Consider the following 27,600-nt stretch of genomic DNA (forward strand, 5'->3'; position numbering starts at 1 on the left):
TGCCACCCGACGGCCTGCCGGCCGGGGTTATCCCGTGTGACGGGCCTGTGGCGAGGACGCGCGCAAAAATGCGCAGACTCTTGTGACGCACGGAGTGAAAATGGGGAAAAAAAGGAAAAAAAGAAAAAAAAAATTTTGAAATATTTTTTTTCCTGTGTACGTTCACATGTTATGCTCACTGTGTGCGGCGTCGGTGGTGTGCTCCTGGCACATTGCATTGTACGAATGTTGTGTTCGCTGTGTGTTGTGTGTGTGCTGGGGGGTTTCCTGAAAAAAATGTATATACGTTGGTTGTACGGATTTCGTATTTATTCGGGGGTGGGGTGCGTCGGGTTATTTTCCCTTCCTGTTGTTCTTCTCGTTGCGTTATTGTTGTAAAAATGAGGCACACGCTGGGGGATCGAGGGGTGAATAAACTTTTATTGTCAAGGTTGCAGCCGGGACGGCTGCGAGCTGTACAGGGGGGGGTGATGTAGGGGTGTTACGGAGGAGCTGTATGTGTAGGGGTGTTAGAGAGAGAGCCGTTATGCATGGCAGCTTATGGGAAACAAACACAGTGGGCGGGGCTACGTGAGTGCACGGGGGGGGTGCTCTCAACGACGTCCGCACCAGGCAGCCCGGGGCCCCACCCCTCAGCGGGGGTGGAGTATAAAGGGGGATGTGTCAGAGGGCTCGGGGCAGAATGTTTAAGTAAACTCTTGAAGACCGAAGACTGCCTAGCTAGAGCCCTGGACTCCCCTGGGACGCCGCCCTTGTCAGGGCCGCGCAGGACCGAGCCAGCGGCGTGGTCCCGTGAACCAGAGCCAGGACTCTGGGACTCCGGGTACCGTAGCCCGACTGACCAGTGTCGGGCCAGACAGCCTCCCCTAGCCCAGTAATTGGAGGATTAGGAGGCAGGCTAGGGGTAGCTAGCCGTGTGTTCCCAGCTATCCGGGTGAGGGGGCCGATACCCCCTCCAGTACTGTATGTCCCCAGTGACTGTTGTGAAATAAATACGTGTGCCTCTACTCGGGTGTCCACGCGTCCTCAACGGTACTACAGAAGTAATAAAATAATAAAAATAAAACATAATAAAATAATTCTCATGACGTTTCGGCTACAACGCAAGCAGCCGTCTTCAGGTGAAGAATGAGACACTACCAAGCTAGGAGCTTATATATACGCTGGGTTGGAGGTGCAAGAAGAGCGCCTTAACAAAAAAGAATGTGCATATGAAGAGGAATTTAGCATATTCATGGGAAATGCGTAGGAGGTGGGCGGGGGGGGGTTTCAAAGTCATATTATGCCCATGCATTATGCAGGATCAGCAGCACCAAGGGAGGGTGCAGGGAGTAGCATTAACAAAGGAAAGGAATGTTAATAGTATGTAGCTGCAGTTACTAAACAACCACGTAGAAAACTAAAGTATAAACTACATAAAAAAAAAACTAAAGTATAAACTGCATAGCACCATCAGTATACTTACTATACTCTACAATAAGCTGAGTTACTCACAGCAAGTAATACATTACAATTCTACGTCGTAAAAATTATATAATATGCTTCCATCTAAACTTTATTCTCTTACATCACACGAGCATACAACGTACTATATACTGCCGTAGATAAACCCAACATTAAATTATATACTGTATACTGTATTGCTATAAACCACCCTTATACATTTTAATATAACACTATGTATTATTCTACCCACCTTAATGTATATCACACTGCTATATGTTTACTATACAATTACGATACTATATATTACTATACTATATATTACTTTGTACATTGTATTAAGCATATAAATGTTATACTATTTGTTATTATACACTGTACCATTGACTGTCGTGTCAATGGGTGAGTGTGGGGGGAAAACTTGCAGCGGAGCAAAGAATCCATTCCCTGCGGAGAATACAATGCCAGTGAGTGGAAACGCGGTCTGAAAGTCACCGTAAACGTGAACACAATCAGTTAAGATCCGAAATGGTTTATTACGTCCTTCCAATGATTGCTAAGCCAGAATCCATCTTCTCGGTTAAAATTGTCTCTGTGTTTGTATATGTGGATCGCCTCATGAACGAATCTCTCATGATAGCCAGATGGCTTGCAGAGAACCTCTGTTTTGGAGAAGTCAATGTCATGTGAGCCCACTGAGTTGTAACAGTGATCTGCCACGGCTGAGGTGTTTGTCCTACCGTGTTTCAGGTCTGCTTTATGTTCACGGATGCGGTCCGAGACATGTCGTTTGGTTTCCCCAATGTAACTGCTACCACAGAAGCAACTTAGTTTGTAGACGCCAGGGTACTGTATGTCTGGAACCACATCTTTTACAGACGGTACCAGATCACGGATTTTATGTACTGTGTTGAATCGGACCTGGATCTTGTGTTTAATCAGGATTTTGGAGATCTTTTTTGTGACCCCAGCAATGTAGGGTAAGGTGATGGTCTTGAAAGGCTCCTCAACAGGATCCTTCTTGATGGTTGGAGTGATGGCTTTGCGGATTGTGTAGTCGGAGTAACCATTAGCCTTAAGAGCTTGGCGTACGTGTTTGAGTTCACTGGAAATGTGTTCCTGGTCGGAGATGCATTGGGCTCTATGATATAGAGTCTTGATGAGGGAATTCTTCTGGGATGGATGGTGGTGGGAATCCGGTTTTAGGTAAGCATCCGTATGGGTGGCTTTCCTGTAGACAGAGTGGCTCATTGAACCATCAATACTATGCTCGCCACGAAAGAAGTTCAACATACGTATGGACGTACATCAAGAGAAATGAGAAACCGTGCATTGCCTGGGTCAGGTTGAGGCATTGGTGGGTGGGTCGGTGGGTGGATGGGTGAGTAGGTGGGTGGGGGGGTGGGTGGGGGGGGTGAATGGGTGGATGAGTAGGTGGGTGGGTGTGGGGGGTGGATGGGTGGATGAGTGAGTAGGTGGGTGGGTGGATGATTGAGTAGGTGGGTAGGTGAATGGATGGGTGAGTCGGTGGGTGGGTGGATGGGTGAGTGGGTGGGTGGGTGGATGGATGGGTGAGTGGGTGAGTGGGTGGATGGGTGAGTGGGTGAGTGGGTGAGTAGGTGGGTGGGGGGTGGGTGGGGAGGGTGAATGGGTGGATGGTTAGGTGGATGAGTAGGTGGGTGGGTGGATGGGTGGGGGGGTGGATGACTGAGTAGGTGGATGGGTGGGGGGGTGGATGAGTGAGTAGGTGGGTGGGTGGATGGGTGAGTTGGTGGGTGGGTCGGGGGGGGGTGACATCTGTGAGGCTTTCACCTGGTAGCAACGAGCCCGGCCGACCAGCCCCGATCCACGGCCGCTGAGTACACCTGCTTAGCCTGCTCCTTCTCCTTCACAACGCCGGGGTATGTCTTGTTCCGTACCGTCCTGAGCAACGGTGGAACACAAAACGGGGTCATGTCATCGTCCGACACGAGCGGGCCTTCAAGGCTGCGTTCTCCTATAGCGGCGGCGGTCGTTGCGCTCCGGAAGAGCACAGCATGATGGGAAAAATCGCGTTGTAATAAATAATGTACAATGTAGGGCTAAAGCGTAGTCCGCGATAACACGCAAGATGCGTGATGGTAACTACTAGAATTATGTCCGTGTTCTCTTACTTCATCATCTTAACATGTCCCATCGGCATTGGCGAGTCTCGCTCACACAACGGTGTTCAACCACCACACAGCAGGCCACACACAGCCTTCTCCTCCTGATTCTTCCCTCGCGCACCTCCACTATTGAATTCTACCCATCGCCTTCCCCCCCTCCCCGGGTTCTTATCACTTTGCTCAATTCAAATACGGCCACGCCTCTCGCGGCGCTCAGGATGCATTCTTGGTAAACGTCGCGCTGTGTGAAACGGCGCTGTAGGAGGTCGCTATAACATGGTTCCAATGGAGATGCGTACCTATCAGCCATATATGAGGGCTTCATCAGGGTATCGGGAAAAACCTTAAGGATGATGACACTGTAGACATCATCAATGTATTAAAGCATTTTTATACGTATAAAAAACTTTTGCCAGTGTCAAAGTATGAAAAAATAAGAAGAGGTTTTCCCCTTTGTGACAATGAAACAGATGTTAAGATGGTCAAACACCAAATAGATTATTCCTTTTTCAAGGGATCAAGTCTGTATTAACCACACATACTTGTGGAAATGTATGCATTGTCTTTGAAACTGATTTGTACTGTTCACCTCATGGCGTTCCCTGGTGTGACACCGGTGAGCATGTTTGTTTGCATGCATGTTATTGCCACAAAGTGCATGTCATTAACGCGGACCTGATTCCTTGCAAAAGGTATCCATTTGGAGTTTGAACAGCTTCACACCTGTTTTATTGTCACTAAGCGCAAAACCGATTCTTATTTTTTTCACACATCGTCGCCCCCCGCCCGCCCACCCCCTCCTGCGCAAACGGGACCCTCCCGAAAAAAAGGAAACTGAAGACTCGACGAGGCTTCCCCTCCGCGTCGATGCAAGCGTAACGGCAGCGGCAAAACGTCGACAGTCTACGCGTTGTTTTGGCGACGCTGCCGCCGCTCCGCAGACCACCGACGACGGAAATAATGAAAGTTCACATGGAGAAGGCGGAGATGAAGGCGGCCTCCGGGAGCTGTACGTGGAAGGTGACCTCCTTGCCGCGCGAGGCCGTGTTGAGCAGCCAGCTGTTGATGGTGGTGTGGGCGTATCGCGACGTGATCCGCGACACGACGCTCATCTCCGTTATCTTCGGCGTGGCGTCCTGCGAGCGGGGACGTACGCACCGCCGCAGTGAGCGAGGATCGGTCCGCGTAAAGAGAGCTGTTTCGCTCAGTGGGTCTTACCGGCTGAAATAAAGTCCCAAGTCTCAGAGGGCACCAATGTCGGGCGAAGGCCGATTGCCCGCTCTGTGCTGAATGCACACAGACTCGGCTCCTCTGTGCGGCAGTTGGAATGGAAACGTTTCTTCAGACTTAACCCTTTCGATGACGTACGTGTACATCATCAGTTGTTTCGTACGTGTACGTCTCATCGGAACGGAATCAGAAGAAGACCTAAAATGACATATCTTTATCGGCACGTCTTCAGGTTAGAAGGCGTACCGAGGCTCCCACAAGGCCATGCGGGAGGGTGTGTGGCACAGTTTGGCGCCCGCTATCATCGAGTGCGGTGGTCGTGTCGCGACAGTTCTCTGCAGTGAATACAATGTCTTTCAAAACGACGGCGTACAGCATATGGACTAATCGCCACCTGTTTCCATCTGTACGGGGATGGAGTGCTGCCTCCTCGCGCAAGGCATGGGTTTTCTCCAGGTGCTCCTGTTTCATCCCGCACGTATAAAAACGAATTAATTGGAACAACACCTTAATACGCAGAGAACCGCAGACCTTGGGGCGGGGGCCAATTTGGCACCGTTTTAGCGCCGAGCTGCCTTTCCCACGTGTCTGCGGTTTCTTGCGCCTCCTAAGTCGTTCTCTCTCTCTCCTCGGGAGCGAGGAGCGAACAACCGTGCAGCGCGGTGTTATAAAATGTAATGATTCATGTTTAAAAAACTAAAAAAAACACTTGAAAACCGTTTACGAAAATGGAGTGGCTCCACTGAGAAAGGGCATGGAATTGCAAGATACACACGTGAAGGGGACTCGGGAAGCGGTGCCACGGTTTCGAGAAAGCTCCTGACAGCGACGTGCGAAAATGTTCGTTGCAAATTGTGTTGAGAAACAAAACCGACACAAAGATAAAATGGCCAAAGTATGAGCCATGTCAGATTTAAACTATAAAAAAACGATTACCTGTTTTTCTTTACCAGGTAAGGAACACGTGGCTATTTTTTCAGAAGCGACCTGGCCACAAATGATAGCTCAACGAAGTGGCTTATCACGTGGAATTTATAACAGCCGAATACTCTGAACGCGTGACGTTGATTCTAAATGTGGAGAGAAAATCCGGAGGACTCAAAGAAAAATCCACGCGACCACGAGGAGAGAGACGCGCAAACTCTAAATATACAGCAGGCGTCAGGGTCGGAATAGAACCCACGACCTCCTGTATACCAGGCGAGGTAGTTAACATCTCCTAGCCACCGTGGCGCCCCATTTGTCGATGACACAGCAATAGTAACGACGAGTTGGCAATGAGCTCCAGGAAAAGATCGAAGTAGTTAAAAAAAAAAGGTTGCAACGTTGGGCTCCAGTTAAATCTGAAGGTTCCGGGCTCAAAGGCAACTTGAGTGTGGCCAATAACAGCTTATGAACATACACATATCCCAACGCCGGTTCTCCCCACTTCGTGTTCGTCGTGGGGGGCTCTTTGACCATATTTCACCACACCGATCAGTTCAAGTACAGGGGAGGGGATCGACCCAAGAGGACTGGTTTGGATATCACTCGCCAATGACGCTAGCCATGGCCAAGAATAAAACCCAGGTTGGTGGGTACAGAGTGTGCCGTGCGCTAACCATTGCACCACCAATGTCACCTACTGGAGTGAAGTTATTATTCCGGTTTTCCCCTCCACATTTAGAATCAAGGTCACGCGTTTAGAGTATTTGGATGCTGCTATAAATGTCCACGTGATGACGATGAGCTGCCACCTCGTCGAGCTGTCATTTGCGATGGCTAGGGTCGCTTCTGCAAAAAAAACCTGGGGATCTTACCTGGTAAAAGAAAAAAAACATTGCGTAATAGTTTTAAGTAGGGGTTCAACGAACTGCGTAAAGCACAACACGCACCTCATTCCCGTCGACGGGACCCGCTCCAGTCCACGTCGGCAGAGCGAGCGCGAGACACAAGCCCAGCAGACGAAGTCTCGCCATGGCTCCTGGACTCACGTGTTGCTTTCCCCACCTCTTGCAGCGTCTCTCTCGGTTCCTACTCACGATCGCTCGCTCGTTCGTTCGCTCCCTCTCTCTCGAGCGCGCGCACACACACACACACGCGCGTGCTCGCTTCGTTTTATGGATTACCGAACCGCGAGTACAAAGAGTGATCTGTTGTGTGGGTTTTTGTTTGTGTGTGTGTGGTCACGGGGTTGGGAGGTGGGGGGTGAATGTTGATTTTACATCGGCGTGGGGATTGCACACGTTTCCCATAAAGGGGATATGTGCTTGCTGTTTTGTCAGGAATTTAAAAAAAAGCCCCGCGCACGCAGTTTTAGATGGGAACGTGGACCACTGGGGGTGATGGGAGCAGGAGGTGGAGGAACTGGGTCAATATTTGAGATGAGATACCAGTCAAGGCCAACACTGGCTGCCTGCCATGCCACAACCCACGCTGTTGACAAGAAGGGCTGGATTCAGTTTGGCCGAGGGCTCAGTGCTGTTGTAGTCTTGAGGGGTGGGCACCTCTTTGTGAAGATTTAACACTTAATTCCGTCTCTTCACAGTCAGAATCCTGGCTTCAAGGTCAGCGCCACTTTAAACGGGGAAGCTGTTCCTATGAAGAGACTCGCCCCTGTCCTTGGAATGTGGAATTTCCACCACTGGCTTTGCAGGACTGTAAAGCAGGAGGTGAACACCAATGCCTCAATGCTCGTTTAAGCAAGACATCACGGAATGTCCCAACGAGCCATCAGGTCTCTTCTCGATCAAAACATCCAGGAATGGTAGCTTGCCATCCTTTTCCACTTCCATGGTGAATTTGATAGACGGGTGTCTGGAATTGATGTGATTGAGAAATTGGCTCAGTGCTGGCAGGCCATGTGGCCAGATGGCGACCGTGTCATCTACGTATCTCTTCCACAAGGAAGGATGTCCGGATGGCATCTGTCTCAAATTTCTCCATGAAAACATTCGCTACCACTGGCGATTAGAGAGAAGCCATTTGGGTACCCTTATTTTGTTTGTAGAATGTACCATTCCAGGTGAAGTATGTGTTGGTAAGGCAGTGCCTTACCAAAGTTGGTACATCTGGATTCAGTCCTTGTTGGACCAAGTCTTCAATGATTGCAATGGTGTCCGGTACAGATACATTGGTGAACAGAGAGAATACATCGAAACTGACAAGCAAATCATCTGGAGACAGTGAGATGTCCTTGATTAGAGAAACCAAGTGAGCTGAGTTAAGTACAGCTGAGGTGGACTTGCCCGTGAAAAGAAGCAGGGCCTCTGACAGAAATCGGGCCAGTTTGTAGGTGGGTGAGTTAATGGTGGAGACGATAGGACAGAGCGGGGTACCTTCTTTGTGGATTTTTGGAAGGCCATAAAATCTGGGTGGTCTAGCAGCCGAAGGCTTTAGGGAGCTCTGCTTGGTCTGATCAATTAGAGAAGTCGATTTAGTGATGATATTGTTGGTTTTTGTGGCTTGGCAGTTGGTGGGATCTCTGTTGATTTTGGTATAGCTGCCATCATTAAGAAGGTCCTGCATTTTTTTGTTGTAAGTGGTTTTATCCAAGATGACAGTGGCATTGCCCTCTTCGGCTGATAGGATGACAATGTCATCTATGTTTTTTAATTTAGCAAGTTCAAAACGCTCGTCCTTGCTGATGTTGCTAATGGGTTTCTTAGCGTTTTTGAGGATAGCAGCGATTTCAGATCTAGCAACGTCTGCCAGGATGTGCCTTTGAGGGCTACGTCGACCTGGGCAATTATATCATCCACTGGGATGTGTTTATGGGTGACTGTGAAATTCAACCTTTTAAGCTAGTACCGATTTTAGGCTGTCGGAAATTGGGATATTACTATGATTGATGACAATCTTGTTAACATCAAATTTTTTAATGTGTGGCTCTGGCTTTTTTTTTGACAGGAGCTTGAATTTAGCGAACAAGTTAACTTTACATTTCGTTGACATTGAAGTAGCAGAAGAAACGATCATGTCATCTACATCGTCCCAATCAGAAGTGGACATTTAATCTGTTAATTTCAAGTGTGATTGTAAGAGAGTCTTGTCTAAATTATCAAGTTCAAATCGGAGAAATCTTATTCTCTCTGAGATAAGCGATAGGCTAGTTTTGAACAAGATCCATTTAGCATTAGGAGAATTGAAGCAGATGTGAGTGTAAATGTGATCGGTATTACCTTGTTATCGCGGCATCTCTTGAGAAAGGTTAGCGACTCGATCAGGTGAGCCTTCTTGTCTCGCGGTCTGTTAAAAACTCCAACAGATGTGTGTAAACTCTCCCCGTAGAGGCGGTTCAATTTTAATTTGAAGCTTTCGTGACTGCAAGAATCCATACTCTTTGGTTATTTCGGTAAAGTCACGTAGGTATAAAGCCAGAGCCACACGTTAAAGCCAGAGCCACAAGTTAAACACGTTCCTTCAGGGTGGGCAGGTAGGAACTTGGTTGGACAGCGCATTCGTGCGATCCGTGTCACTCGGCGCAAGCTGCGTGGGGCGGCGCGTCACGTGGTGCTGAGCCCGCCCGAAGCGCTCTATGAATAACAAATCGAGGGCGTGGCTATGCACGACAGACAAATCATCCCTGGTGGGCAGTGTGGAACTGTTGTTCCTACCTGTAAAAATTAGATGTTAACAAGATTGTCATCAATCATAGTAATATCCCAATTTCCGACAGCCTAAAATCGGTACTAGCTAAAGGGTTGAATTTCACAGTCACCCATAAACACATCCCAGTGGATGATATAATTGCCCAGGTCGACGTAGCCCTCAAAGGTTTGGTACACATCCCGGAAGACGTTGCTAGATCTGAAATCGCTGCTATCCTCAAAAACGCTAAGAAACCCATTAGCAACTTTAGCAAGGACCAGCGTTTTGAACTCTCTAAATTAAAAAACAGAGATGGCATTGTCATCCTCTCAGCCGACAAGGGCAATGCCGCTGTCATCATGGGTAAAACCACTTACAACAACAAAATTCAGGACCTTCTTTATGATGGCAGCTATACCAAAATCAACAGAGATCCCATCAACCGCCTAGCCACAAAAAAAAACAACAATATTATCACTAAATCGTACTCGGATTGTAAATGTTGTGGCTTGGCTCTCCAACACCCCAGTGTGCTGTACTATCGACGAATTGGCACGTTCTGTTTACGTGACAACCCTTACTAGTAGTTGGCTGTGTCGGGTGGTGGCGGGTTTAACGACACAACATTTATATATAGCTAATCGGAGGTGCGGGCGAAGGACGAGAAACACAAAACACTCAGATGTCGCTGTGAGACTTCCTTCCCGCGGGGTGGGCACCACGGAGTCGCCGTACACCCCGGATCGCCAGTAAAAGGCAGTGTAGCAAGCCGAGAGTGCAGGCAAATCTCAATCTGTTGCATCTCCCATGGCTTTGAGGAGGGTGCCATCCTGTAACATTGGCTCGTCAGGGGGGTGGTCGAGTGAACTCATCTCCATCTACTATTAACACTCCTTCCCTTTATTAATGCTACCCCTATCCCCTCTCTTTGATGCTGCTAATCCTGCATAATGCACGGGCATAAGTAGTACTAATCACATACCTGCATTTCCCATATCCCCTCCCTTTGATGCTGCTAATCCTGCATAATGCACGGGCATAAGTAGTACTAATCACATACCTGCATTTCCCATAAATATGCTAAATTCCTCTTGATATGCAAATTATTTTGTCAAGGAACCCTCCCCCCCCTTCCCACCCGGCTTAAATATACGCTCCAAGCATGGTGCTGTTTCATTCAGACGCTGTCTCCCCGACAGACCTGGTCTTCACCTGAGGACGGCTGCTTGCGTTGTGGCCGAAACGTCGTGAGAATTATTTTATTATGTTTTATTTTTATTATTTTATTATTTCCATTCTACGTGACTTTACCGAAAGAACCAAGAAGATCATCTCCATCTGTTGCCATCTTTACGGGGATTGAATGTTGCCCCCTCTCACGCGTGGGTTTTCTCCGGGTGCTCCGGTTAACCACCCCCCCCCTCCCACCTCCCACATCCACACACCTCGAAGCAATGATTCGTTGGCCGATAACACCTCGACACCAGGGACGTGCGGTCAGGGGAGGCAGGGGAGGCAGAGCCTCACCTATCATATTCTAGATTTGAAGCGTTCGTGACTGCAAGGATTCATACTCTTAGGCTTTTTCGGCAAAGTCACGTAGGTAAAAAAAAATAATTAATAGAAGTAATAATATTAATTATTTCATTTCTATTATTACTTCTATTAATTTTATTTTTTTACCTACGTGACTTTACCGAAAAAGCCTAAGAGTACTCACCTATCATACTCTAATGAAAATAGCTGTTACGAAAAGTAAAACAAATTAACCCGTAAAAACAAAGTTTTTCACTATAAATCCTTTATATGCGTGGCGGCTAGAGTCCTCTCGTCCTCTGGCTTGAGATGGCTGCCACATATGGGTCAGATGATTGCCTGCCACCATTAAGCAATTGGTAATTAAATATAAAAAAAAAAATTCCTAAAAAGTGTAAAGTTATGGAAACATTTTTTCACGAAAATAAATTGTCACGCACAACGAGTCTGTGTGCAAAATGTCAGCTCGATTGGATCACGGGAAGTGGGTTAAAAATCGACCGAAAGATTTGCACGGTCGTAAGCGCGCAAGCAAGCAAGCAAGTGAACTTAATATAAAGGATTTAAAAAATCAATTAAATAAATATTTAGATTTTCCCCCTGATCTGTGTTATAAATCTAATTTCTGTACGATTCCAATAATTGTATCGTCAAAATCTCCAAATTTGCGAAGCTCCACTGCAAATACAGGAAGAGACGAGAGGTGAGGCAGCGACGAGCTCAGCCTCCCCTCTGATTGCGCAACCCCTCAGTAACTGGATGGAGCGCGGGCAATAAGCGCGTGCCTGTTACTATCTCAGTATGTCACCAATGTAATGCTTGTCGACCCCTTCATTTCATGTCCTCGCCTTCCATAGTCTAGGTAACTTATTTCACGTACGTGTATAAATATATTTAGGCTCGCTGGTCTTCGTCATGAAACTGCAATGAAAAAGCACCAGGGTAGGCAGCTATCACATCTGCCTCACTGAGGGGGACGTGTCTAACACGCCCCCCTAGGCGAGGCCACGCCCCCTAGGCGAGGCCACGCCCCCCTCAGTGTGTGAATCTGGCTCTGACACCAGCCAGTGCCTCCCCAGCCATTTGACCTCACCGCACGTCACTGCTCGACACACAGAGGACCGCAGAGCTTGGACAGTTGCTCCTCGCCGCGTTGTGGCTGTTGCCGTTCTTCGCGCTCCTTCCGTGGTTCCTCCTCGTGCCCCTGAGTCGTCTGCGTCTCTTCGAGAGTCGGCGCGTCACTGTGTTGCGCGTCATGAGCAGCTGACACATATTCATTGCAAGTCGTCACTTTCTAAGTTGTATTTGACGCCGAAGCCTAAGAATCCCACCGGCGCGATGACGTCACGCCTGGGAACGTCTCTCTTTTCCCGCGCACGGTGACGTCACGACGTCCGGTTTTACGCGATGACGTCACGACGTCCGGTTTTACGCGATGACGTCACGACGTCCGGTTTACGCGATGACGTCACCCCCACCAGTTTGTCGGCGGTATCGTTGCAGAAATGTAACCGTGCCGAAGCGTCACAGCTAATTTACTATCAGTAAGAACAATAAACGTAAGTGATATTAACGTTATCGCGATAATAGCAACTCTGACCACCACCCCCCCCCCCCCACGGCTAGAAAGGCTGCGGGGAGAGGCGATCGCCGTGGTAAGTTTTGTTCAAACAAAGTTTTGGGCGACTTCTGCAGCCGCGCACACGTGGGGGGTGTTACGAGGTTTCGCTCCCGCCATAGGAACGTGGAATGCACACTCCTGCGGGTGTTGGTTGTCGGGCACTGGGGTAGGAAACGCGAAGAGGTCCTCGCGAGCATCACCCGGGGCGCAGCGGTTTCATTGATATAGACCCTCGGTCACCTGAGGCCTGGTCCGTATGCGAGACTTTGATCCCCGTGTGAGTCCCTTGGTGTCGATACGAGTCTGTAGGGTTCTGTGCGAGTCTATGGGTCCCTCTGTGAGTCTATGGGTCCCTCTGTGAGTCTATGGGTCCCTATGTGAGTCTAGGGGTCCTCTGTGAGTCTATGGGTCCCTCTGTGAGTCTATGGGTCCTGTGAGTCTATGGGTCCCTCTGTGAGTATGGGACTCTATGTGAGTCTAGGGGTCCTCTGTGAGTCTATGGGTCCCTCTGTGAGTCTATGGGTCCTCTGAGTCTATGAGTCCCTCTGTGAGTCTATGGGTCCCTCTGTGAGTCTATGGGTCCCTCTGAGTCTATGGGTCCCTCTGTGAGTCTATGTGTCCCTTTGTGAGTCTATGAGTCCCTATGTGGGTCTATGGGTCCTTCTGTGAGTCTATGGGTCCTTCTGTGAGTCTATGGGTCCCTCTGTGAGTCTATGGGTCCTCTGAGTCTATGAGTCGCTCTGTGAGTCTATGGGTCCCTCTGTGAGTCTATGGGTCCCTCTGAGTCTATGGGTCCCTCTGTGAGTCTATGTGTCCCTTTGTGAATCTATGAGTCCCTATGTGGGTCTATGGGTCCTTCTGTGAGTAAAAGGGTCCTTCTGTGAGTCTATGGGTCCCTTTGTGAGTCTTATGGGTCCCTCTGTGAGTCTGGGTCCCTATGTGAGTCTATGGGTCCCTGTGTGAGTCTATGGGTCCTTCTGTGAGTCTGGGTCCCTATGTGAGTCTATGGGTCCTTCTGTGAGTCTGGGTTCCTCTGTGAGTCTATGGGTCCCTCTGTGAGTCTGGGTTCCTCTGTGAGTCTAGGATCCCTCTGTGAGTCTATGGGTTCCTGTGTGAGTCTATGGGTCCCTCTGTGAGTCTATGGGTCCCTCTGTGAGTCTATGGGTCCCTCTGTGAGTCTATTAGTCCCTATGCGAGTCTATGTGTCCCTATGTTAGTCTATGGGTCCCTATGTGAGTCTATGGGTCCCTATGTGAGTATATGGGTCCCTTTGTGAGTCTATGGAACCCAATGTGAGAATATGGGTCTCTATGCGAGTCTGTGAGTCCCAATGTGAGTCTATGGAACCCAATGTGAGTACGGAACTCAATGTGCCTGGCCCACCAAGCCCTATTTCAATGCCCTATTTGGCCCTCTGTAACGGAATAACTTCAACAGATGAATACATAATATCGTGGCCTTCAAGGAAACAATAGGAGACGTTTCAGGCAACGGCCCTTCATGGAACATGTTAGGCCATACAGCGAAATGAAAAGATGTATGCATCCCTGGTTTCGGGGGTTACGGTGTTAGGTTTGGGGGTACGCGTTTGGCGTTAAGGGGTGTGAGGTGTCAGGGATAGGGAATTAGAATTAGGGGTCAGATGTTGTGATTGGGTCTTTGGGTTACGGTGTGGGATTGGAAGTATGGTTTGGGGGGTTAAGGGTTTAAGTTGTCAGGGATTGGGATTTTGGGGTAATGGGTTCGACATCAGAGGTAGGGGTCTGATGTTGTGCATGGTCAACTCATACGGTTTACCATATACTTGTACAGGGAAATTGAGTTTTCAGTTCCATACGGTGTATAGCCGTTTCAATACGGGCAAAATATTTTTCAAACAATTTCGATTTGTTTGTGTTTCTCCCTTGTGATGGGAATTTGCAGGATGAACGTTATCGCTTTATAAGGGTCACGAGGTGATAAATAAGGTCTGAATTGGTCTGTAATAAGGTAGGCACTGATAAGGGGTTGACAGATATGTAAATGACTCAATTGGACATTGTGAACAAGAGCTGCATAACTCATCGGATTGCTCCAGTCTAAGTAAAGATTCTGATTCTGAATATAATTTTGGTTTGGGCTACCAAAGCAATTCTGAAAAGTAATATCGGCTGAAGAAACTTTAGTGTATAAGTGCACTGAAAGTTTGACTGCTTTAGTCACCGGAACTCACATAATAATGATGAATTCCACAGACTTCGACTAAAACTCCACAGGTTGCCATCGACTAAGACTGTGACTAAAATATAAAACGCTGACCAAATTCAAACTGAATGGGTGAGCCGGTGAGTGAGTGATTGGATGAGTGTGTGAGTGAATGTGCGAGCGAGTTATTCAGTGGGCAAGTTGACATTTTAGTGAAGGAGAGAGTGAGTGAGATGGTGAGTGACTAAGTGGGTGGGTGTGTGAGTGATTGGGTGGGTGAGTGGTTGTGCAAGTGAATAGGTGTTTTAGTGAGGGAGAGAATAGGTTAGTGGATGGGTGAAGAATAATAATAATGAAAATGTATAATGCTCATTCCACCCTAGGATCCCAATGTGCAATTCATGAAAGCAGGAAACAGAACCAGGGGCAACCGACCAAACTAAAGAGGGTAGGCCACTTTAAAGAGATGGGTTTTCAAATTTCTACAGACTCTTGATTTTCTGATTTCAAGTGGCAAAGCGTCCCATAGTTTGGGTGCCACGCTAAGTGAGTGATTAAGTTGGTGGGCGAGTGAGTGGATGGATTCGTGAGAAGAGGGGGGCGGGCGAGTGAGTGGGTAAAATTTGCGCAGGTTGTCATCAGCCCCACAAACACTTCCGCCGACCCTAAAGCACGCCGGCTCTATTAACGCCGCTCACTGTCTTGAGGCTCAGGAGCCGGCGCCCAGTCTGCGCTTGCGGTTTTGGCGGGCGGACACTGCCCTCGAGTGGCTGGTGCTGCCACGCGCGAGGATGGAGGAGGAGGAGGAGAAGGAAACGCTGGTGCGGCTCGGAGCGCTGGTGCCGGGCCGGGAGGCGGTGCTGTGCACCCTGCTGCAGCTCTTCGGACAGGTGTCCCTGCCTCCCGTCGCTCACCCCGCTCGCGCTCCGCTGAGCAGATCACTACGGGGAACTGGCGTCTGTGCCGCGCCTGTAATCCTGCACTGGAGGCAGCGAGGGTTGGTGGATCTCGCAAATCGCGAAACTCTCCCATCCCTGGGCTTGCGTGGCCAAGACGGCAAGTGGGTTAATATCCACCTGTACGGGGAGCGAGTGTTGCACGCGTGGATTTTCACCGTGCACTCTGGTGTCTTCCCATGTGTATGAACACTCGTTCGTGGAGTTGGCCAAGATATCTCGGTGTAGGACCCACACAGCTTGGGCAATAGACGGTGTCAGTTCTGACTGACTTCCACGTTTGGCAACGATTAAATCAAAACGGGGGCTTAAGATGCAAATTGTATGAAATTATGTTGTATTAAATAAATGCTTCTATTATTATTATTGCTGTTTGATGCTCATAATTTTTTCTATAATTGCAGCCTGAACACTACTCATACCCCTCCATATTTATTTATGGCAACACGTCGACCGGGAAGACCCACGTCATGCAGACGCTTTTGAGAGAACTTCAGGTACGGCTCCGACTGATCGCGGCAGAAGCCGGCTCGGTTTATCGACTCGCGATCTGAAGGACCGCGAGTTCGAATCCCCGGTCAGGGTTTCGACTTTATGATTCTGCACATAAACGTCTTTCCTGCTGCCTTGGTGTTCCTTGGTGATTCTACCAAATCTATAAACTATAAACTATTTTAAATTTCACCAGGTAAGGCCCACTGAGCTATGTAGCTCTTTTTCAAAGGCGACCTGGCCACAAATGATAGCTCAACGAAGTGGCTTATCATGTGGACATTTATAGCAGCCAAATACTCTAAATGCATTTTGATTCTAAATGTGGAGGGAACATCCGAAGGACCCAGAGAAAAATCCACGCGTCCTCGGGGAGAGAGAGACATGCAAACTCCAAATATACAGCAAGTGTAAGGGTCGGGATCAAACCCACAACATCTGGTATACCATCATGGTGCGTTTTTCCCTGTTGGTAATCTGGCTGAACCATGGCCGCATGACTTCATATTTCCTGACTAAAATGCAGACGAATTCCACATTACCACATCAAAAGCAATATGTATGATTCCACTCCTCCACAACCACAGGTACGGTACAAATTCCGGTCTGCGTTCTGTGTTTAACCGAACGCCGCCGCCACCGCTCTGTCTCTCTCTCTGTGCCGCCAGCTGCCGCACGCGTGGGTGAGCTGCGTGGAGTGCGTGTCGCCGCGCCTGCTTTTCGAGCACGTGCTGGACCAGCTGGTGGGGCTGTGCCCCGACAGAGCCAACTCCGCCCACCAGCGCTGCGACAACCTCAGCATCTTCACCAGGGCCTTCCGCACCGCCGCCGCGGCCGCCCAGCACCGCCTGCGCGGGCGCACGGTCTACGTGGTGCGTGGCCGAAGCTCGCATCTCACGATGGCGTGTGTGTTCGGTGTCATGTTCGTCGTCATAAGCATCGTCAGCAGCAGCAGCCTCACTGTCGGCAGCAGTACCGAACACAGGGGCAGTAGGTCTTTGTCGTATGTGGCCAAAGTTCGCTTCTTACCCGCACTTGCCAGCAATGTCTATCATGGTCATCATCATTGTCTATCATTGTCGTCATCATCACTACCAATGTATATCATGATCACCATCATCGTCGTCATCAATGTCTATCATGGTCATCATCACCAATGTCTGTAATGGTCATCATCATCATCATCGCCAATGTCAGCTGCAGCAGCTCCTGCTGCCGCTATGAAAAAGGGACAACGCACGTTGACTCGGCGGCGCGATTCCTTCCTGTGCAGGTGCTGGACAAGGCTGAGTACGTACGGGACATGGACTCCGGTCTGCTTGGTGCGTTCCTCAGGCTGCAGGAGCTGGTGAGTCCGTCGCACTCGTCACCGCCGCCGTCGTCGCCACCGCGTTGGTACGCTCCGCACGTCGCCAACCCTTCCGAATTGTGCGCGAGGGCACGGGGTCGGAAACCTGCGGCTACGGAACCGCACGCAGCTCTTTAAGGACTGCTGGCTTCGTGACGTCATTTAACGAGGACCCCACCGTCTCTCGTATTCACCGCACGGTGCATTGCGGCTCTTTGATATATTGAGTTTCTTTATGAATTGGAAAAAAAATGGCTCTCCTCGTTTATTTTTGTTGCCAACCCCTGCGCTTTGTTATGGCCAAGTATCTAAACCCTTTTACATCTCGTGACGGTGGCTAGGAGATGTTAACTACCTCGCCTGGTATACCGTGGGTTCGATCCCAACTCTGTTCGTCTGCTGTATATTTGAAGTTTGTGTGTCTCTCTCCCCGTGGTCGCATGGAGTTTTCTCCGAGACCTCCGGTTTTCCCCTCCAAATTTCGGTCTCGAGGGCAGTGCACACATCTTCCAAGCATGTTGGCATTTGTTTTCCACAAGTGTGTGTGTGGTTACTGTAGACTGCCATCCTCTACGATGCCAGAAAGGGTGCTTTTTAAAAAAATCGCACCTGATTGGCACGGTTGGCTACGTGCGGTGAGAAAGAAGTTTAACATACAGTCATGGGGCATACATGAAAAGCCTAGCGCTTACATCGGTAGCGTTGGCAAAGGCGATGCTGATGGAGCGCTTTCAGGCTTCTAAACTAAACTATAAACTATTTTAAAAACAATTTTATTTTGCCAGGTAAGACCCCACTGAGCTATGTGGCTCTTTTTCCGAAGCGACCTGGCCACAAATAACTCAAAGAAGTGGCTTATCACGTGGAGATTTATAGCAGCCAAATCCTCTGAAGTGCGTGATTTTGATTCTAAATGTGGAGGGACCCGGAGAAAAGTCCATGCAACCACGGGGAGAGAGAGAGACACCCAAACAGCAAGCATCAGGGTCGGGAGATTGAACCCAAGACCTCCTGTATACCAGGTGAGGTAGTTAACATCTTGCCACCACAACCCCCCCAGTGACTGCACAGGGCTTCTAGCCAACCATGGCAATAGGAAGTGCGGGCCTCTAGCCCTGCGCAGTCACAGGGCTGCTGTGCGGTCAGAGGTCACCAGGCTGTGCGGTCAGAGGTCACAGCGCTGCTGTGTGGTCATAGGTCACCAGGCTGTGCGGTCAGAGGTCACGGCTTCTGTGCGGTGAGAGGTCACAGGGCTTCTGTGCGGTGAGAGGTCACGGCTTCTGTGCGGTGAGAGGTCACAGGGCTTATGTGCGGTCACAGATCACGGCTTCTGTGCGGTGAGAGGTCACGAGACCTCTGTGCGGTCAGAGGTCACGGGGCTTCTAGCTTCTAGCCCTGTGCCGACGTGCCATGACCAGGGCGGCGTAACCACGTCACCCCCCCCACCGTCCCGCTGATCCGTGCCGCGCAGACCGAGTGCAACGTGACGGTGGTGCTGCTCAGCGAGCTCGTGTGGGAGAATTTCCGCGGGGATACTGGTTTCTACGAGCCCATCACCCTGCACTTCCCCGTCTACACCAAAGGTGTCGCCCCACCAATAGACGTCTTCACGATTGCCGTGCCGCAGTACGTTTGTCTCGTTTGTGCAGTGCCTCGGTCGCACCGTCTGATTTGTACCGTCCCGTTTGTAGCGTCTCGCCGTGTCTCACCCCACACTTGTATCTCACCACGCGATCGTCTTGTCTCACCTCATGATCGTCGTGTATCGCCCCACGCTCGTATTCTTGCCTTCAGGGGAGCTGCAGCAGATCCTGTGCAGAGACCAGCCCCCGGAGGTGACCTCTGACCTCTACACCACCTACGTGAACATCCTGCTGGGCGTGTTCCACACAGTGTGCCGCGACCTGCGCGAGCTGAAGCACCTCGTGAGCGATGCATCTCCCGCACACAGCCAAACGCCAATCACCAGCGGCAAACACCACCAAACAATGGCAAACACCACCAAACAGCGGCAAACACCGCCAAACAGCGGCAAACACCACCAAACAACGGCAAACACCACCAAACAATGGCAAACACCACCAAACAACGGCAAACACCACCAAACAATGGCAAACACCACCAAACAACGGCAAACACCGCCAAACAACGGCAAACACCGCCAAACAACGGCAAACACCGCCACTCGTCGTCGTCGTCGTCATCGTCGTCATTGTCGCCATCGTCGTCATCGTCATCATCGTCATCATCGTCGTCATCATCATCGTAGTAATAGTCACGAGCGTAACAACTACTTGTGCTTTTCTCTCTATCCTTGCCGCAGGCCGCCTTGAACTTCCAGAAGTTCTGCGAGCCCCTGCAGAAGGGTGAAGGTGAGAGAGCCCCGAGTGGACGAGAGCCAGATGCATGAGCCCTCACCCCCCACCCCACCCCCCACCCACTCTCCCTGCACCGGGGTACGGTACAAATGCCAGTCTGCTCCTCCGTTCTGCGGTTAACCGGACGCCACGGCCGCTGACGCATGCTCCCATTGGCGGGCGAGTGGGCTGGCGAGTGGGCGAGCGGGCAAGCTGCTCACGTGACGGAACTTTTTACGTAACGCTCGCCGTTTGTGAAATGCTGGAGGAGTTGGAAGGAAGGCAAGGGTGAGGCGATATCTGCGGCCGCCTGGAACGCCCTTCCGATATTAGGAAGCCACTGGGAGCTATGCACTTTTAAATCATCTAGATTGAAAAGCGATTTCTTTAGAACTGATTTTTGTGTTTAGTTTGTTGTTATCCTTCCCGTGCACCTCCGATTAGCGCGGTTGGCTACGTACTGTGCGAAAGAAGTTTGACATATGTACGTACCTAACCAGTCCCCCCAATCCCCCCCTGGGGATAAGTGGATGGATTTGCCGCACGCCTCTCTCGCGGATAACAGGGATGCCGTTCCGCAAAAGACTTATCTGAAGTCACCAATAATAATAATGGGTTTTCCCGGAGCCCTACAGCTGCCGCCAATAGGAGTCGCGGATAATGTGGCGCGGCGGATAAGAGGGGGGAAAGCCCTCCTCCTCGTGGCGATTATCGCTCGTCAGCGTCGCACGTGCCGGCCATTGTCGTCACCGAATTGCGTCCACCCCCCCTCGCCCACCCTCGCCCGCCCCCCCCGCCTCCCCCGCCCCCCCCCGCCCCCCCCCCCGCGTCGTTGCAGCCACGGCGACGGACGTGCACAAGCTGTGGCGGAACATCGAGCCACACCTCAAGAAAGCCATGCAGACCGTGCACCTGCGGGAGGTCTCCAGGTGCGGCAGCCAACGCAGGGGGGGGGGGGGGGGTCCCGGCTGTGGGCTGTCCGAACCCACGGCCGCACGCACGCAGGCGGGCAGCAACCGACTGCCTACCTGTGGATGTGAAACGCTCGTTGACTGGCTGAAAACATCTTGATATGTGGGGCACCGCAGAGCTTGGGCAGTTGTTGGCAGCGCCGGCTCGCCCCCACTGCCACGGCGGGCGTGGAGTTACGAGCTGAGAGATTGCCTTCACTATTCCCAACTTCCCGTGCCCGTCCAACGCTCTTCGTCATCGTTAACCACCCACCGCCGCTTTCGCCGTCGTTTATTTGACCCATCGTCATATTCGTTGTGCACGACCTTGGTGAAGGCGCTGAACACGTTTTTTGTTGTTATTTGTACGGCGGAATAGCTGTGATGAGATGAGTTGTTGAGAAGCACGGCCCGTGCTATGTACGAATTAAAATAAGATCAGAAGGTGATTGCTTTGCAGCTCGAAATGAGCATCGAGACATCCGGAGCTCCTCTCCTGTTGTACAGCCCTGCAGAGGCAGCGGTGGAAATTCCACATTCCTGCGGTTGAGTCTCGTCTCTCCACAGGACAACTGCTGTTGACTTTCCCCACAAAGTGGTGCGCTCTGTTTTATTCACCCCGGAGGCACGATGGGTTTGGTGGAGTCAACCTCCAGCCACGATTTGAACTCCCGACCTTCCCATGAGCTTAGCGTGTTGAGTTTTACCGAACCAATGATAATTGCCGCGTCAAACACTCGCACACACATGGCTATGTAATTTAGTTTGGCTGTGTTGGGTGGTGGAGGCTCTTGCGAGAGTTAGCCGCATCATTTCTTGGCCTTAACCCAAATATTATGAAGCTTCCTATTGTGAGCCTATTGTAAACCTTACTCTTGCGAACCTACCGATTGTGGCCCTTACTATGGGTGAGCCCACTCTAGGGACCCCTTGACTTGTCTACAAACCCACACAGGGTTCCCTGGATAGACCTCTTTCCGTGAGCCCATGGCCTGACTACACTCACCTAAGAGGCCTTTATATTTGTCCACACACACATATATATATATAAACACAACACACACATTCGTGGACCCAACCTCTGAATTGTCAGAGGGCTGGTGAACCTAGCATGAGACGCTGCATGCTCAATTTCTCGTGTGCTTGCTCGCTAACGCTGTCGCTTGCACGCCGCCGTGTGTACCCTGTTGTGATCAGCGCGCAGTGGGAGAAGATACAGCAGCAGCAGGAGGATGTGACGCAGATCAAGGGTACGTCTTGCGCTCGCACTGCCCGGCTAGCACGCGGTTGGCTACGTACGGTGCGAAAGAAGTTCAACGTACACGCATGCACACGCGCATCTCCTGGCGACACCGCTCGTTTGCAATCGCCAGCGAAACGTCAAACTCAAATCGTGCAACGGCGCGGCTTGGCTCTCTTAAACGCCTCCGGTGTGCTGAAGCGGCAACACGTTTGGCACGTTCTGCTCGCGTGACAAACCTTTGCCAATTGGCCGTGTCGGGGGGGAGGAGGAGGTGGTGGGTTTAACGGCGGCGGCGGTGGTTGCTCTCCGCGCTCAGGCCCGTCGGCGCACGCCCACGTGGAGCTGCCGTTCTACTCCAAGTTCCTGCTGATCGCCGCGTACCTGGCCTCCTACAACCCGGCCCGGACGGACCGACGGTTCTTCGTGAAGGTGCGGCTCACAATCAGAGTCTTTATTTATCCTGGAGAAATCCGGTGAGCTGCGAGGGTGCCACGGTAGCTAGGAGATGTCAGCTACCTCGCCCGGTATGCAGGAGGTCGTGGGTTCGATCCCAACCCTGACCCCTGTATATTTGGAGTTTGCGTGTCTCTCTCCCCGTGGTCGCGTGGATGTTTCTCTGGGTCTTCTGGTTTTTCCCCTCCACATTTATATTCAACATCGCGTGTTTAGAGTATTGCTTGCTATATATTATCACGTGATAAGCCACTTCGTTGAGCTATCATTTGTGGCCAGGTCACTTCTGATAAAGAGCATTGTAGTTCAGTAGGCCTTTCCTGGTTAAAGAGTAGAAATAGTAAATAGCAGGTAGGGCTCACTGGGCTATGTAGCCCTTTTTCAAAAGTGACCTGGCTATCGCAAATTATAGTTCAATTAAGTGGCTTATCATTGTGGAAATTTCTAGCAGCCAAATGCTCTAAACGCATGTCGATCCTAAATGTGGAGGGAAAAGCCAGAAGACCTGGAGGAAAATCCTCGCGAGTACAGGTAGAGAGACACGCAAACTCCAAATATACAGCAGGCGTCAGGGTGGTGATCGAACCCACGACTTTTCGCACACGGGGCGAGGTAGTTAACATCTCCTAGCCACCGCGGGGTGTGGATGCGTCACAGGAGACCTGATATCCACGAGTGCACCTCACAGCTGCCGAGCCGCTATGTCCCTTCATCAAGCCGGTGCTGTACGATTGCCTGGACACGAGAATTTACCGTAAATTTGCCGTGAATGTTGGTGAAGCGGTGGAGGGGGAGGAGTGGACATTCCCAGTTTTGATATCAAACTCGGATCGCCGGGTTCGGGTGCTTAGTGCGGCGCTTCAACCACTTGATCACGTTGACGATGTTGACGATGTTGACGATGCCTTCTTTTAGCCCCTCCCCCCTCCCTCCCGATACGTTCCATTCATTGGCTACCACATTCTGATAAGCTCCCCCCCCCTCTCCTCCCACCCCCCCAACTTGTATTTAAGGGCTTGCATCTTGAATCCTTGCCTCACTTGATGCAGCAAATCTGGCTGTGACAGTCCCACCTGATGACGGTGACTTGTGTTGCCTCCGAAACGTCGTGATTTTATTGTTTTATTTTTATTAATTTTTATTTAATTTTTTACCTACGTGACTTTACCGAAAGAACTAAGAGTATGAATCCTTGCAGTCACGAAAGCTTCAAATCTAGAATTGATGTTGACTACGTTGACGATGTTGCTGCTGCTGCTGCTGTGTTTCAGTTCTCCGAGAAGAAGAAGAAGACGTTCGTGAGGCGTGAGAAGGTGAGGGCTCTTCGTGTCGTCCCGTCCCCTCCTCGCCTCCTCCGCACATTACACGTTGCAGCCCGGGAGGTTCGAGGGTCGGGTAGACGATGAGCCGGCACCTGGGTTCAAAATACCGGGTTTCAGCCGCCCGTCATTGAACCGGGTTTTCAGGGTTTATAGCGGCGAGTCCATGATCTCCACGGGTCGCTCGCCCAAGTGACTGCTGCGCAAAATAAAAAAGAACCCGCGAGCACGTTCAGTTTGGTCGCGCGCTTATTTTGGCTCAAGTGCCGAATCGTCGGACTGGCACCGCACGCATCTCCCGAAAATCTCTCCCATCGCACGGTGGCATGTCGCTTGCACGTAGTGCCAGGTCGCTCCGACGACGTCACGCCTACATCACACCTACATCATGCCTACGTCACGCCTCCCCCCACCCCCCCACCCAGGACTTGTACCCCGCACGGGGAAGTGCTCGCGAAGCCCAAATAGAATGTGCAACGTTAACTGGCATTAGCCAACACATCCCAATGCTGCACGTCATGGCAACGTCACCCCTCCCACCCATACCACCCCCTCCCACGCCTCCTGAAAACTAGTTTTGAAACTCGCAAAACAAACGCGACGTGGACTATCGCCGCCCCAACCGCTAACCGCCCCACCACCACCAACCATGTCCTCCTTCCTACCTCCCAGACCAGCAACCACCTCATTGGGCCCAAGGCCTTCCCGCTGGACCGCATGATGGCCATCTTCTACAGCATCGTGGACGGACGCGTGGCGCCCACCGCCAGCATCTTCTCCCAGGTACGGCGTCCCTGCGGTTCCGTACCGGGGGGTGCGTACGGCACAGCTGGCAGGCCAGTCCACTCAGGGAGCCTCCATTTAGTCGGTGGAGGATGGGGGGGGGATTCCTCAGAAATCATCGTCGTTTTCATCATCATCACCTGCCGGATTAAGGTATCCCAAAGCGGTCGCCTCCCCCCCATATCTCTGATTAGCACAGTTTGCTACGTTTTGTGTGAAAGAAGTTCCAAAGACAAAGATCCCCCATATAAATCTTGACTTAAAGCTTTCGTGACTGCAGGAATTCATATTCTTTGGGTCTTTCGGTAAAGTCACGTAGAACAAAAATAATTAACAAATTAATAAAAATCCAATAAAATAAACTACGACGTTTCTGATGACGATTGCTTGTGTTGCAATCAAAACGTCGTAGTTGTTAATTTTTTTGTTCTACGTTACTTTACCGAAAGACCCAAAGAATATGAATCCCCCATATACCTTGAACACACTGTTGGGGCAATTGCTGTTAGCGAGCACCTATGAAGGCCGACACGGTACACGAGGGGTTGGTTGGACAGCACCACGCCCGACCGCCTTTGTCTCCCCAGTGGCGATGTTTACACACCGCACCAGGTAGTCATTTGAGGCTCAGTCGACCTAGGGGAGAAGGCCCAGGACCGGTTCAGATAATCGTCACTGGTGTCGGCCGTTATAATCGAACTTGGGTTGCCGGGTTTGTAGCGCAGCGCGCTAATCGCTGCTGCACCCCTCCCCACATACACACATATACAGAGTGCTGATGGGACTATCGTTTTTAATAGAAGAACGGATAATACACTGTAACATGATAACAAATGTATGTTAATAGCTTCAAAAAGTCTCTCCACTTGTTCGCCATCATTGTCAACGCATGGCCTGGAATCTTCTCCAGGTGGTCTCCAGAGCCCGGAGGCACATTTCGTTGTTGCAAATTCTCAGAAGTGTTCGCATTGTTTTGCTAGCACCCTGTACATGCATTTCTCGGGGTCTCGAGATGCAGTGATCCCGTCTAACTCCCGCGTACGGGCCGAGTTAATCGCTCCATCTCTGTGGCGGACGTCGCCCCACGGGCGTCTCGTCTCCTTTGGCTGACGCTCTGTCCTCATCCGTTGTCGTGAAGTGGCCGAGGTGGGCAGGACAAAGGGGCAGTTGCTCTACGCTCCGAATGGATCCCTCACCCCGTGGCGCGACACCGATACCACAAATCGGCGTACAAACAACTTCTCGCGTAAGAAATGCCACTTTTGGACCGTCGCCTCCGCGGGAGGGCTCGTGCGAGTGAGAGCGCCGAGTGAGGGGTTCTCGGGAGTAGTTTTGCGACGTCCTGTTCCGCGGGCGGCTCGGCTCGTTCTCCGCGAGAGAGTTTTTTTCCGTCCGTGCGCGCCCCTCCCTCCTCCCCCAGATCTCGTCGCTGGTGAGCCTGCAGCTGCTGACGCTCGTGAGTCACAGTGACCAGATCGACAGCCCCAAGTACAAGTGCACCGCGTCGCTCGACTTCATCCGCGCCATTGCCAGGTACAGCGCCCGCCGGCGACCGCGACGGACGCAGCTCGCTCGCGCCCACGCACGTGCGCAGCCGTTCCCCCGCGCTTCGTCGGGCACGTTCGGTTTTTACGCGCGCTTAGCATTCATCAACGAGCCATTGATCGTCGTTATTTGGACGGCAGGATGGCGCGGCGGCATCACTTGTCGCCCACAGCGGCATCACTTGTCGCCCCCAGCAGGAAGGAAGCCTGGGTTTGATCCCGGGCTGGGGCGCCTCTCTGCGTGGAGTGTTTGTCTTCTCCCCCTGTTTTGTGTGGGTTTCCTCCGGGTTGTCCCGGATTCCACCCGTAGCTAAAAAAGAAAGGCGCACATCGTTGTAACTGGTATTGGGCCAAAACATCGCAATGCTAAACCATGTACCTGCAAATTATTCGATTGGGATTTCAGACTGCAGCAGCAGCAGCGTCGCCCCCCTACTGTGAAAGCTTGGCAGGACCTCCCTGAAACAAAAGTCTCGTGACTCGCTGCGGCTTTCCGGGGATAAGCAAGTGGAATCATAACGGTATTAATAATGAGTTTGAGGGAGATGTCTTGATGGCGCGCACGTTTGTCAAATTGTTCCCCCTTTCCAGGACGGTGAACTTCGACGTGGTGCGGTACCTCTTCGACTTCGTGTGAGGACGACGGCGGGCGGGGCGAAGGGGAGCCGCCGTCGGACACAGCACGGTGGGGGGGGGGGGGCGGAGAGGTCAGCTCGACCGATCTCGCTCGCTCCGGGGAGTCCGCCGACAGACCGACCACAATGTCCGTCCGTCCTGACTGCGTTGCAGCGCGCGGTCGCAACGTGTGCGTGCGTGCGTGCGTGCGAATGCATCCGCTCTATAAACCGTTTGGGGGGGGGGGGCATCTCCGCACGAGAACCTCTGGTCGCGCCGCGTCGACGCCGCAGTGCTGGCTTGCCTCGCACGGCCGTCGTGCGGGTCGGGTGTAAAGGAGCGGGAGCTGGAGGACGAGGAGGATGCAGACCAAACAATAGGAGGCTCTCATCTTGTTGCCGTGTACACCTGGGCCCTGTGCTCCAGGCTCGTCTTTCGGTAAAGTCACGTAGGTAAAAAATGAAATGAAAATTTATGAAAATAAAATAAAAAATCACGACGTTTCGGAGGCAACACAAGTCTCCGTCATCAGGTGGGACCGTCACAGCCAGATTTGCTGCCGCTTGATGCAGCAAATCTGGCTGTGACGGTCCCACCTGATGACGGAGACTTGTGTTGCCTCCGAAACGTCGTAATTTTTTTTTTTATTAATTAAATTTTTTACCTACGTGACTTTACCGAAAGAACTAAGAGTATGAATATTTGCAGTCACAAAAGCTTCAAATCTAGAATTAAGTTTGAAGTCACTTTGGCGGAGAGCTCTCGCGACGCACCTGACCGCAACGTCACGCGCTTTGTCTCGCGTCGGAA

At 51.1% G+C, this 27,600-nt stretch overlaps 2 protein-coding genes across 4 annotated transcripts in view; one reads left to right on the plus strand and one right to left on the minus strand.

Moving 5' to 3' along the window:
* The window catches only part of LOC144945583 (inter-alpha-trypsin inhibitor heavy chain H4-like), a 44,529-nt gene extending 37,618 nt beyond the window's left edge, over positions 1 to 6,911 (minus strand). The window contains exons 1-3 of the mRNA XM_078874070.1: positions 6,695 to 6,911; positions 4,563 to 4,726; positions 3,256 to 3,366 (exon numbers count right to left, since the gene is read on the minus strand). Coding sequence (XP_078730196.1) covers positions 3,256 to 3,366; positions 4,563 to 4,726; positions 6,695 to 6,778 — 359 coding nt within the window. The 5' untranslated portion in view covers positions 6,779 to 6,911. The remainder of the gene's footprint in view (positions 1 to 3,255; positions 3,367 to 4,562; positions 4,727 to 6,694) is intronic.
* A 5,506-nt stretch (positions 6,912 to 12,417) lies between these two features.
* On the plus strand, positions 12,418 to 27,298 carry ORC5 (origin recognition complex subunit 5). Of its 3 annotated transcripts, none has more exons than XM_078874278.1 (15): positions 12,418 to 12,580; positions 15,438 to 15,620; positions 16,091 to 16,183; positions 16,847 to 17,050; positions 17,452 to 17,526; positions 18,998 to 19,109; positions 19,321 to 19,451; positions 19,850 to 19,898; positions 20,722 to 20,812; positions 22,031 to 22,083; positions 22,393 to 22,505; positions 23,801 to 23,842; positions 24,521 to 24,631; positions 26,052 to 26,164; positions 26,767 to 27,298. In XM_078874278.1, the coding sequence occupies exons 2-15, from the start codon at positions 15,522 to 15,524 to the stop codon at positions 26,810 to 26,812; spliced, it is 1,332 nt and encodes a 443-aa protein (XP_078730404.1). In that variant the 5' UTR covers positions 12,418 to 12,580; positions 15,438 to 15,521; the 3' UTR covers positions 26,813 to 27,298. The 3 variants fall into 3 exon arrangements, with proteins under 3 accessions (XP_078730404.1, XP_078730406.1, XP_078730407.1); XM_078874280.1 differs by having other exon boundaries at positions 15,444 to 15,620; XM_078874281.1 differs by lacking the exon at positions 12,418 to 12,580 and having other exon boundaries at positions 15,022 to 15,620.
* Positions 27,299 to 27,600: the final 302 nt, after the last annotated feature.

Source organism: Lampetra fluviatilis, chromosome 38 (genome assembly GCF_964198595.1).
Source record: "Lampetra fluviatilis chromosome 38, kcLamFluv1.1, whole genome shotgun sequence".
In the NCBI taxonomy this organism is placed as follows: Eukaryota; Metazoa; Chordata; class Hyperoartia; order Petromyzontiformes; family Petromyzontidae; genus Lampetra; species Lampetra fluviatilis.

What these genes read in the sequence shown, in the direction of transcription:
- ORC5 (XM_078874278.1), top strand. Translation starts at nt 15,522, where the DNA reads ATGGAGGAGGAGGAGGAGAAGGAAACGCTGGTGCGGCTCGGAGCGCTG. An exon ending in GCGGGCGCACGGTCTACGTG is followed by an intron (nt 17,051 to 17,451) that starts GTGCGTGGCCGA and finishes CTTCCTGTGCAG; the next exon opens with GTGCTGGACAAGGCTGAGTA. An exon ending in CTTCCCCGTCTACACCAAAG is followed by an intron (nt 19,110 to 19,320) that starts GTGTCGCCCCAC and finishes TCTTGCCTTCAG; the next exon opens with GGGAGCTGCAGCAGATCCTG.